This window comes from Pimephales promelas, chromosome 7 (assembly GCF_988280905.1).
Source record: "Pimephales promelas chromosome 7, fPimPro1.hap1.1, whole genome shotgun sequence".
Lineage (NCBI taxonomy): Eukaryota > Metazoa > Chordata > Actinopteri > Cypriniformes > Leuciscidae > Pimephales > Pimephales promelas.
The window spans coordinates 12,523,396-12,536,245 of NC_142775.1; the positions used below are offsets into that span (position 1 = coordinate 12,523,396).

A 12,850-nucleotide genomic window follows, 5' to 3' on the forward strand; every position below is an offset into this window, starting at 1 on the left:
TCAAAATGAATTAGTAATAGGCTATTTTCTACCTTAGTTTTGAGCCTAGCTGAAAAACTATCGGTTTTTATGAGCGTCTCGCACTGAAGACTTGGAAGTAAACGCCCACTGCTGTGAGTGGATAACAGTTTTGCATGTTATAATGAGTTTCACTCTCCGGTTTGTCATCACGAGGTAGGCATCTATGTTATTTAGTTATGCGTGTAATGCGTGAATCGGTGAGCGGGGCTAAACCGGTCGTGTTGAAGTAGGCGTTGATCTTCTTCTGCGGGGGTGGTTTTTTATCCTCTTTGACGTCATAGTTCCCCCACTTTTAAAAACGAGTCGTTTTCAGAGGCTGGTGTCAATTAAAGCTTTTATTGGACTAACAAGGACGTTTTCAGTTTTGAAACTTACAGGATATTCTTATAATATGATGACCTCTTAGATGTCAAAAGCTCAAGGAAAATTTGATTTCTCAGTTCATCACCCCTTTAAAATGGCTACTGAACTAGGGAGCTGATTGAGACTCACCTTTTGTAAAAGGGCATAATAGGTCCCCCTTGCAGCAGGCTCCTAAAAGACTGAGAACACATAAATAATCTGTAAATAAACTGAATATTTTTAAAATAGACTATTTTAGTTGTTATATAAAGACAAACTACCGCTAAAAAGTTAGGGGTCCATAAAATATGTTGAAAGAAGTCTCTTAGGCGTACCAAGACTGTATTTATTAGATCAAAAAATATAATATTACAATTTGAAAACATTCCTTCTATTCAAAGCTGAATTTTCAGCTTTACTCCAGTCTTCAGTGTCACATGATCCTTCAGAAATCATTCTAATATGTTCATTTGGTGCTCAATAAACATTTCTTATTATTGCTTAATATTTTTGTGGAAACCGTGATGCATTTTTTCAGAAGAACAGCATTTGTTTGACAGACACTTTTGTAAAATGATTAATGTATTTACTGTCTCCCTTGATCAGTTTATAAGAATCTTTGCTGAATACAGATCTTAATTTCTTTAAAAAGTCTAGCTGACCCCAAAGTTTTAAACGGTGGTGTATATTTGACCACAAGGTGGCCCCACACATCAACAAATAATGCGCTATTACTCTCTAGGGTTTTACCCACATTTAGTGACATTTAACCATCACACGGCATGATATCAGTTGTGCTAATAGCGTCTGGCTAACGTTAATTAGAACTTATGTAACTTGTTTATTGCTTTGGTTTTTCACCACTGTTTTGACTCTGCTCCCTCGTTGCAGCTTCAATCTAACGTTTTAAATTCTCATATTAGTCAGCAAAGATAAATCATTTTAGCTTGAAATTTTAACAAATAGGTGTGTAATTGTAATATAATGCTATTTATTTAATTGTTTTCGTGCTCACAACCAATAAAAGTTATTTTGGCAAACTCATTATTACTAATGAAGTTGCCAAATGCATGTTATGATGACAGCCTGGACATTTCCAGCATTTTGACATGTTTTGAGTGCCATCAATTAGAGCGTAACCTGGGAAAGTGGACATTTCGCCTGCTTCTTGTCCAAAATTAGCAATGCAACCGCAGGATGAACCACTAAGCCTTCGAATCTCACACTGCCACATGATCCTAAAGTAACAAGCTAAGTGGTATAAGTTCTCCGAGTGTTTTCGCGAGTCCACTAACAGCCTGGCCTCATGATAGCGCACGTATCTGGCCTTGCTCGGCGAGACCTCGCGTACCTGTCATTAAATTCATATCATTCAGGTTGTAGATCATCGGGAGAGGGCCATACACTCATTTCATGCCATCAGCACTTCCAGGCATATCTCGTATCACAAACTTTGCACTTCGCCCTGCATTGGGTTTCATGACTTCTCGAAAAGCTGTTTACTAGTCTGATCTCTTTACAGTCACCAAATTGTATATTTCATGGCAGAGATGTGTGCTGCGGACCGCATGCTTTCAGAAATCAACACCTTGGATATATATACTTGCATGTGGAAGTGCCAACGACAGGCAAACGCACGGGTGTGAAAATATATGCGTAACTGCGCTCCGCACGTTGAAATGACATTTGTTCAAGTGGCGTGTTTGCTTCATGCTGCCAAGTCTCCATAACATAAAGCGCCTTTTAATGAAAAGTAGTCCGTTTCAGATTTATCCGTGCAGTGCAGTTGATATATCCAAACATTTCCCAAAGTATAATTGTTTATTGTGAAGACTTGATTGGTGGCTAATGGCTGTTTGCGAGCATGCAATCCCACAGGTGGTCTTATTTTAGGATGACCGAAAAATAACTTGACCCGTTTTACTGTGTTGCTACAGGCTGTGGTCTGGCAGAAATCCAGGGTGTCGGATCACCGAACTGCCCTCATGGCCGTGCTCGGAGCGGCCTCCGTAGCCAACATGCTCCCCGTCCGGCATCACCAGGAGCAACCAGAGGTCAGTGAAGCGCTGAGAAAACACAGGCATATTTATCGTTTTCAGCAGGAGCACTAGGGTTCCCGGCCGCTCTGGGATTGTTTGCGATAGGAAAGTGTGTTTTTTCTTCCACAAAAACAGGAATGTTCTTCAAGGTTCAAACAATCAGGGTTCATTTGAAATTGCATGTGCAAAGTCATAGCTTGAACCGACTTTAAACATCCCTGCACTTCTGTCAGGTTGCTAAACCCAAAGACTCGTGTAACAACTTAATTCCGAACGGCTTTCCTCTCCCTGGAGAGCTGTTTCTCTTTTTCCTGGTTGTGCATTCCGCAGCGATGACTTTTTGCATGAATGACTCAGCATTCTTACCCAGGTTATACATTTCATAATGCCTTTTCGTTTTCACCATAGGATTCAAATTTCTAGTTAATATTTTGTCTGTATACATACAAATACTGTGGCCTCAAAGAGTATAATTGAGTATAATCAGGACACTTTTGCACGCTTGACTTCACACATACACATTTTTGAATGTCATTGCATCAATGTCAAAATATCAAACCAAAATTTGAGGTCAATTCTCCTCAAGCTCACACAGGTGTCCTAGTTCATTAACTTTTAACTGTTTAACAATGAGTAAGTCTCCAAATTCTTTTTGTCTTCAATTTGATCAATGAATATATTGTTGACTCATTTTAAACCAAACATTTTGTTTGTGTTTGGTAAATGTATTTCTGCTGTCATTTCTTTAAAATAATACAATAATCTAACATGTGTTTATACATGCTTAAGGTAGACTTAAGTTTAAAAATACTATTTATGGTAATACTTTACGGTAAGGTTTCATTAGGTAACATTCGATACATTAACTAACAATGAGCAATACATTTGTTACAGTATTAAGCTTTTTTAACACTAGTTAATGCAAATACAACTTTGGTAGTTCATATTAATTCAGGCCCATTTATTAATATCTAAATGTTGAAATTACCGTTACTTAAGATTAATAAATGCTTTAGAAGTATTTTTAATTGTCAGTTCATGTTAACAAATATATCCTTATTGTAAAGTGTTCTCTTCAGTTTGAGAAATAAATCTAATGTTACATACTTTTTGCTTAAAGTGTGTTTGTGTTATTTATTAATTTAATATAAAGGGCTCTTGATGTTTTGCTCTCTAATGCAACTATTTTCATACATTATGTGCGACTTAAGTGTCTAAATACTTTTTGGGGCCACTATATATTTTGAGAGCTAAATTTGTGTTATTTTAATCATAAAGGCTGTAGAATTACACTTCCTGAAAGGCTATGTTTCTTTGCAAGACCATATACTGTCATGCGCCGTTTACCTCGCAAGCGGTCAGTGACGGATCATGTTACAGTGTCAGCAGTAGACCTATGGACTGAATGCGGCAAACTTTGCGACAAATGCAGCAGTGAATTAAAGGAGCCTTCAGGGACTGCAATGTACGTGGTGAAAGGGCCTCAGAAGGACATAACCTGCCTGTGTTGGCCTGAGGCCACAATCCAACTGCTTTGGCATGGATTTAATACAATGCTACAAATGCAACGAGCAAGTGTTTGTTCAAGCAATAAGATGTGTGATGTATAGTATCATGCATTGTAAAAACCATGTGCTTGATTTCGTCCAGTTTAGTGACATTTCTCTGACTCACAAAGATACATACTGTAGGAAGATTTAGTGTTTGCTGCAGCAGTGGAGTGTCTGTGCTGCATGTGTTTGCTGCAGGTGTAACCTGCTCACTGCATGCAGTGCTTCTCAACACTAATCCTGCTTGACTAATCTTGAACATTTCTGGGTCGCTCCTATTATGCAGTATATTTGCAAGAAAATTCACATCATTTATGTTTTGGATTATCATATGAATTGGAAATCACATAAGTTATTTTATTATCACAATAAAGTAAACTCTGCTACTTTGCTATATTTTCACTACTTAGGTTCGTGTGTTGTCACTTTTGCCATTTTCTTAGGCGCTATGCACTTCTAACCAGAAAATCCTTCAGTTATTTTCTCAAATTAAATTTGTGTAAATATAAGCGTGTATGTATGTAAATATGGGTAAAGTGTAGAGAGCGCCTAGTAACATGGCAGATGTTATGTTCTTATTTTGTATTATTTTGTAATGTTATATTAATTTTACATTATTGGTAATCAGTTTACCATTTTGTTTAAATCCCATTAATAGAAATAAATTTGATAATTTATATATTGGATAGAATATTTTAAATGAGGAAATCATATTATTTAGTTTATTTTTTACAGTTATAATAATTTTGCATAGAATTGGAGTGGCTGTAGTCATTTTTGACATGTTCTTTGATGCTATACCTCTTATTTTATTAAAATTGGTTATACATGTTTTAAAGTGTCTGTTGTCCTCAATTTCATTTTTCGTTCTGTTTGTCTTTTGTAACATTCCAAAACTATTGCAAGCCAGTTTCTTGACATTTTCCTCCAGTAAGTGCATCAGTTCATTTGCTGAACAGTGAACACAAACATCAGTAAGTGTTAACAATGGGTTTGATGAAATCTGTGATGTGATGTTTTGTGGTATTAATTGGTTTGTCACACCAAGGACGATAACTATAACAATATCATCAGTAAAGCTATAGTTTTAAAAATTGCTTTAAATATAAAAGAGTAGCTGAGTCCACACCGTAAATATAACAACAACTGTACAGGGAATCATTGGAATCACTTTCAAAGAGATTTTTTCCAGCTGAACCATAAAAACACTGTCAGCCAATCAGAATCCATTCTATTTTAAAGAGGTAGAGCATTTAGGGCAGCAGACTACAAACCTGCAGCGAAAGCTTAGAACAAACAGAGCGTTATCGTTCTTTGGTGTGGATGCTAATATAGTTCCCTTTCGAGAACTGTCACTTCGTATTGCGTAGCTAATATGCAGTGGAAAAAAATATTGAAGTCCTATAGACCTTATGCAGCCCTGCCCCTTTTCAGCGCTGCGGTCGTTGTCTTTTGACTTCCGGTCTGTATTTTCACAGCGATCTTGCATAGGTATGAATGAACTGCTCGTAAAAAAATTCTCGGTCGACATTTGTTAAGACATCTGCTTATGATAAACATTACAATGCTCATGATAAGTTTTGTTAACTCTACAATAAGTGAATCCACTTCACCAGCTAATTACTCCTCGACAGCGATGCCATAGAGATATACAGAGAGACCGCAAAAACGGAAGTTCAAAGACAATATTCTAAAGATGACGGCGCCCACGTTTCTCTGGTGCATAAGGTCTATATTTTAAAACGCAGTGTAGCTGCACAGCGAACCCAGTAGTGCATTTTGTTCGCCCATTGGCTGTGCTGCAGCAACTGCACATCCTATGACGATGCGTCTCAGACAAGCAAACCAATCAGGCAGCTTCGCGCCGAAGTGCGTTAGAGGCCGCCAGAATGGGTGCTGCTTATGGATGTATAAGCCTACCATTTCGCCATAGTATCAGACTTTCTGCTTCAGCAACCTTTTACGTCTCTGCCTCATCCGAAGCCTTCGCAGTGGAATCAAGCCATCTCAGCTAGAACGAGCCTTGCATATAGTGGTATAGTATTCTCTTCGGTCGCAGTTCTCCTGTGACCATCCGGTGAACACACCATATATCCTTTCTCTACTAACTGTGTGCTCGCCGTCACGACACAGTTCTCTAAAAGAGCAAATTCTAGAGCTAGCGTTGTTTCAAATACCTCGCTCTTCCTGCACCTCATGCGGTTCCCTTGTGCACGAGGCGGGGGTGCACACAGAGTGTGCCACGTGCCTGGAGGCCGGCCACGCGGAAGCTGCACTCCCTGCCGGAAGCTGCTCTTGGTGCGAGAGTTTGCCCATCTCCATGGTGCGGATATGATTAGCTCTCTCTTTATGGAAGACGGCAACACCGCTCCACTCGCTCTTCCTTTTCCGCCCTACTTCAGCTGTGGAAGAAGCAGCAGCCCATGCACATGGAAATAAGCAAGCCCACACCGGCCACGTCCCTGCTTTCTCCATCGCAATCCCCTTCGCCGGTCCTGTTCACTCAGGCGGACCAGGCTAATGGTTTCTGCCCCGGCGCTAGCAGGCCCCCCGTCACAAGCCAACACCTTTCTTCCCTGGGGTTCACAAAGAGCTCACAAAGTCATGAGGCGGCCCTTACTCAGCGCGCACAAGCTCTTCTACTTCTGCGATGCTCTACTTCTTCTGTTGATGGTGCCGCGGAAAAAGGATATGAGAAGCTAACTCCTCTCAAAGAAGCAGTCGTCGCTCCTCTCTGACCGCTCCCTGCTGCTGGATGGAGAGCTAGAGCGGTTCACCCCTCAAAGCCCTGCCTTTTTTCTGCCTCTGGCTAAGCGGCATCGGCTCCTTACACCTTGGCGGCATTACAGGTTTTCCAAACTATGGACGAGTCTAGCCTGGATCCTGAGTCATTTAGAGACCACAGACCTAGCACTATGCGCTACGAATGCCACGGCTCAAGCCATCGGCAGAGGTATGGCTAACCTGATTGTGCTTGAGCGCCATGTTTGGTTAAACCTCACTGACATCAAAGAGGTGGACAGGACGGCTTTTCTCGACTCGTCAGTCTGCAGCACCGGCCTCTTCGGCCGAGCTGTTAAAGAGTTCTCGGAGCACTTAACCGAAGTACAGAAATCATTGCAAGCTCTGTGGCACTTTTTTACCTAAACGCTGCAGCTCAGCCTTGAGCCGACCCAAGAGAACACCGCCGCCTCAGCTGGCTAAGCCAGCGCCTCTGGTTTCTCAGCCCCGTCCTGCGGCTGACACCTTTCGTCGCTCAAGGCCATCTATGTGCCATCTGCAGGGCTAGGGCCCAGGCTTGTTTTGGACCCTGAGCCTCCGAAGACATCCTAGCATCAGGAGGAAAGAGATAGGGTGTGAGTCTCGCCGCGGCAGGACCACTCTTGAAAAAAGCTTACTTGGATCTCCCTGTTAAGCTCAGGTGGCTGGAGATTTTTCTATTGTAGTCCATTGGCCCGTCAAACTGCATGCACTCCTACAAACAAATGTTGTTTTTACAGTGACCCAAATAAAACACAAATAGAGTATATTTCAAACGCACAATACCCTGGTAACCAGTCCCCCTTCGCTAGGCGGCCCACCCCCCAGTAGTCACTCTATCTCTGTCCAGTCGGACCGAGGCCTGTCAAGCCAGCCCAGCAGAGAATGCTGAACATAGCCCCCTGGCCTATACCAATGAGGAAAGATCTCACGCAGGCGAACTGGATGATTTTTGCCCCCTCGCCCCGACTTATAGGCCCTCCATGTGTGGCCCCTTAACGGGTATCCTGGGACCTCTCAGAAAAGGGCCATAGCAGCCTACCTTGCTCTTGTGGCTGACCAATCACTAGGGAAAAGTGACCTTGTCGTTCGCTTCCTCAAAGAGGCCAGGAGGATGAACCCCCCCCTCGGCCCACTTCCATGCTGGCATGGGGCTCCACGGTCCTTGGGGCTCTGAAGGGTCCCCCATTTGTTTCACTCGGCTTACCTTAAGCCACTTCGCTGAAAACTGCTCTTCTGTTGGTCCTGGCCTCAGTTAAGCGAGTGATCCACTTGCATGCGCTTTCCATGAGCCCTTCCTGCCCAAGGTGCCGCACAAGCCCTCAAAAGTGAAGCCAAAACGTCTCTATCGCCTCCCTGTGACCGGTCCTAGTATTGGTTATAAACCCCACATCCCCAACGCGAGACCAACTAAACAATTCCATTACACTTCACATATCCTTTTCCCAAAGATAGTTTCTGTCATTTATTGTACTTTCTCTCACTTTGATGTAATTTCAAGTGTTCGTTTTTAAAATAAGTTTGTTTTTATTTAGTTATGTGATGCTATAAACGGTGCTCTGACATCATGATTGTTCTCTGCGAGGTAGTCACTGAAGCACCAGCGGACTTTTTTTTAATAATGTTGATTATGTGGTTACTAGTTGTATTTACCTTGTTTTACCAGAGGTTCTGCAATCAGCAGACATCATTGGAGAGGAACGAAGTAGACAGAGGCAACTTATTGAAAGTGCGGGGTGTGTGCTTGCGTTTGAATCACAGAGAATGAGGGCGCGGCCTTGATTTCGCGGCTTTACTTCCTGCTCACGACTGCGCATGTCTGGTCCCGAAAACGCAAGTGCGCAGACTCAAGTCCTAAGATGTCAGCGCCATATCGGGACATTGGCAGCTTCAGTTCTCTCTGATGGGTTGGTGATTCCAGAGTTATCCTCAATCCTCATGGCTACCTACCCAAAGTGCTCTCAACTGTTACGAGCACAGGTTATCACATTATCAGCACTTCCCCCCCTCTGTAAACGATGGGGAGGCTATCTTGCTTTGTTCTGTCAGAGCTCTTAAAATCTACTTGCAGCGTTCCACACTATACAGGAAGTCGGAACAGCTTTTCATATGCTTTTTGGTAAAATTACAAAATTTGTATGATGACCAGTTATTGACCTTTTATTATTACAATAACAGTAATATATTTTATTTGTATTTTTTTACTTCAAGACAAGTTGACACCCTTATGTAAGCCCTCTCAATCCCTTACTGAATTTTAGCTTACTGAAATTTAGCTTTATATGTTCATCCAGATATGATGCTCCGTTCAAGTCCTCCTGGGAAGTTCGTACGTACGAGTTGGGAAGTCGTGTTTACGACGTGAGGTGCGTTCAAGTCAGTTTCGTCGGAGCAAAATGGCGGTGTACCTTCTTTTAATGAATTACACGAAAATACAGCAAGGTTTGTTAACTCAAAAAAATGAAGAACAAAGAATGCGCATCAGGTGTGTTTTTCTTTTTATGTTTTTTATTAGCTAATGAAGCCAATGCAAACTCTATCATTAGGTATAATTTTTATATTATAATGATATATTTTGTGCAGAGAGCTTGCTTTATAAATGAAAAAGCCTTACAATGTCAATGAGTAAACATTGAAATTCAATTAAAATTTACCGTCAACAGACGTTGAATGAACGTTTCTCACTGACACGCCCCCAACTCGTACAGATCGGGGCTTAAAGAAAATCCCGCGCTCTCCACTGGTATTTACGACATTGTGGTGTCGTTCAAGTGCGTTCAACTCGTAATTACGATCTATACGAGATGACTTGAACGCAGCATGATTCTCTGCAAGCATGTCACAAAATTAGCCAAACAGAATTCGCTCCCCTTCTGACGTAGGAAGTTATATTTAATATTACCGGGCCTTAATTTGCACATTTTCACGATATCTTTTCTCTGTCGTTATTGTTATAGCTGTGGTGTGAACTCTGCTGTTCTTTAATATTAAGAATGATTTTTAGAACTATAGGCCTATAGTTATATTTATAGTCATCGTCCTTGGTGTGAACGGGCCTTTACACATGATGTACTGTTAGTCTAAGCCGTGCATTAATTTGAATGTGGGAGCTTTGATGGGAGTGGCTTAATGCAGCTTAAGAGATGCTGATAACTTAGTAAAAAGTGCTGTCAAACTTTAATGCCGTCATGTAACAAATGTGATTCACAGGTAAAATCAAATTAATTGCCAATTACAACATTTTAAATAAAAATCTGAAGCCTCTACAAATTCTAGAAATCGTTAAATAATGGAAATAATTGGGAATCATGTAGCAACCAGTACACATTTCATTTATCTATTATATATTTTGTGTGGTTTTAGTCAATAGGCTGTTTCAGATATAGGTCCAGAAATTCGTCAAGTTTTTTGATGTTTTTTTTTAAATATGTCATCATCACTTTGCTGTCTTGCCGCCAGCCAATCGCTGCATTGCTGATCATTGTTTTGAGTAATGATACATCTGCCTTTTCCAATGAAAACAAGAACACACAGTAAATCTCAGATAACTTAATCCAGATATTTTAATCAAGTCCACAAATTCGCTTGAAGAACCAAATTAGCCAGAAATCAGTTATCATGATTAGAAGATCTGGCATCTGTCAAATCATCTCAGATGTATAAGGCGGTACAAAGAATGGAAGTAAATTTGGGAGTATTTTACAGAATACTTGTATTACAACCGAATTATATTCATTTAAATGTTGTAAGTTATAGAGACTGCATAACAGGAATGGCCCATGTACCTTTCTTCTGGTCAGTTTTTTTTTTTCCGATCTTCAAATGAACCGCTTGACCTTTTCCATCTACGTCAGCAATAACACTCTCTTATCTCCCCTTCTTTCAGCTAAAGGCTCTCCTAACGCTGAATCTGCCTCTCGTTCTATAATTATCTCCCTGTTACGCAGAACTGTATAGGTCATACAGTACATGCATGACATGGTGATTCTAATTCAGGCATTTGGCCTGATCTCACCACTGCCCTGTTGGAGAGGATGCTATTGTTGGTGCACACATGGTGTCCTACTTTATCTGTGCCTATTGAAGAATGCACAACGCTAGCATTGTCTAAATTTGCTGGCTCATTTACGTGTGATTTATTTATGCTAAGTGTCCTCTTACAGAATACACTTTTAGGAGAGATCTGTGGTTTGTATAGAATCCCTGCTTGCATTTTGCGTTCGTGTAGGAATAATTCTCTGTAGGCACACTTCAGTACTTGGCTCAGGCCAATTTTGGCAGCTCAATCCTCTCCTGCTGAACATATAGCGAAACCTATTGTATATACAGCTACGCTCAAGGATGGTTTTCGCTGAGTCTTGCCAATGTTCTGTAAAGCCATGTGCCAGATGAGAATGCATCTTTGCTCACTATTTGTTAGCTGTAAGTCATCCTTGCATTCTAGAAATTGGTGGGTTTTACCAGGAGTTAATTTATGGCCTTGAGAGCAGGATCTGTTGGAGTAATCAGTCATTAGGTGCACAGTCATCTCATCAGTCTCGCACTCATAAGTCATTAGGTGCAATTCGGCCGGTAACTTTGACAACATGAATGAACAGATGCATATCGTTGCAACTATATTGTTATTTTTATGGCATGCAGCACCAACTATACACAAGGCTAGTTCAAATTCGCCAAAATTAACGTCCTCGTCGTGCGATCATTTTATCTTCGCCGACCGGAAAGGAGGAGAAGACTGCAAGCAATCATGCGAGCTCTATCACCTACATTTGGGGAGAGACCAAGGTGAACTATTCCAGGTATGCGGGAACCACCGGAGCGTCCTGTAAAAGGTCTGAAAGTCCGAATCATACCGAAATGCTTTCACACTAGAAACAAACCAAACCTTAGTTCAATTTGATCCGGACCGAAACTACCTCCTTTCGTTGGACCAAATTTCATCTGTTTGGTCCGGACCGTGGTCAAGCCATTTGCAGATTGTGCACTGAATTTCTCATAAACCTGAGCAAACAATGACAATTGACATTTTATTCGTCATGACTTGTTCAGAAATTTAAAGAATGGGCATAATTTGTGTGTTGTTGTTATTGTTTTTGCTGGACAAAAGCAGCATGGATGCAACATGCAACAGTAATTGTTTTTAAATGTTAACAAATTAATCTATTTTTTTTCTAAAGTTCTAATAGGTCATTAGAATGATTCCTGAAGGATCATGTGACACTGAAGACTGAAGTAACAATGCTGACATTTTAGCCATCACAGGAATAAAGAACTGTTTTCTAATTTAATACAATTTAAAATGTAATTACATTTTTTACAATATTACTGTTTTTATGATCAAATAAATGCAGCCTTGGCGACCATAAGAGGAAATCTTTCAAAAACCTTTCTTAAGCCTAGTTCACACTACGTGATTTTAAGCCCGATTTAAGCCCGATTTGCAAATCGTTGAGTCGCCGACAAGTCAGGGTGTTATCGCGTGCAAATCGCGGGCGATTAGCGGACGATTAACGCTCGCCAATCCGTTAGTGTGAAAGAGCCAACAACGCACCAAAGACAGCTCGCAGACACCTCGCAGACAGGTCACCGAGCTCAGAAAAATATCTAGCCTGCTAGATATCTCGAGCAGTCGCGCGACTCAATCTCAGTGATGTCATGAGTACAGCCAATCATAGCAACGCATGGGTTAAGATCACCAGGTAAATCTTACTTTTTCTTTTTTGCATTTTTTTTTCTCAGAGCAGATCGTCGAGCAAACAGTGTGCAGCACTAGTTTCTGTCTGACGTCCATATTCGCGTGTTGTGTTCTTCTCTGCAGTTTCGCGTCATTTCTGGTTCGTTTTATTGCGTGGTTTTTCGTGACAAAACATGGTTTCTAGACCAGATAGAATCGTGTTGTTGTCAACTCGTTATTTGTTTGATTATTTTCAGGATTTAGAAGGTACTATAGTACTGAAACAGCTCTCATTGAGTCACAAATGATATGCTCTTATCATCCGATCGTGGTTGTATCTCTATGTAGTGCGTTGTTAACTCGTGTAGTGAGTTACCTCCTGTTGTGGATCAATCACGTTGTGTTGTGTTGTGTGAACAGCTAAACAACTTGAACATTAATGATTTCACTGAGAGCAAGTCATG

At 41.0% G+C, this 12,850-nt stretch overlaps 1 protein-coding gene across 3 annotated transcripts in view; it reads left to right on the forward strand.

The window, feature by feature from the left end:
* Positions 1 to 12,850, forward strand: part of pms1 (PMS1 homolog 1, mismatch repair system component) — a 64,865-nt gene that overhangs the window by 2,972 nt on the left and 49,043 nt on the right. For all 3 annotated transcript variants that reach the window (XM_089133076.1, XM_039669862.2, XM_039669864.2), the window contains exon 6: positions 2,301 to 2,417. In XM_089133076.1, coding sequence (XP_088989202.1) covers positions 2,301 to 2,417 — 117 coding nt within the window. The remainder of the gene's footprint in view (positions 1 to 2,300; positions 2,418 to 12,850) is intronic.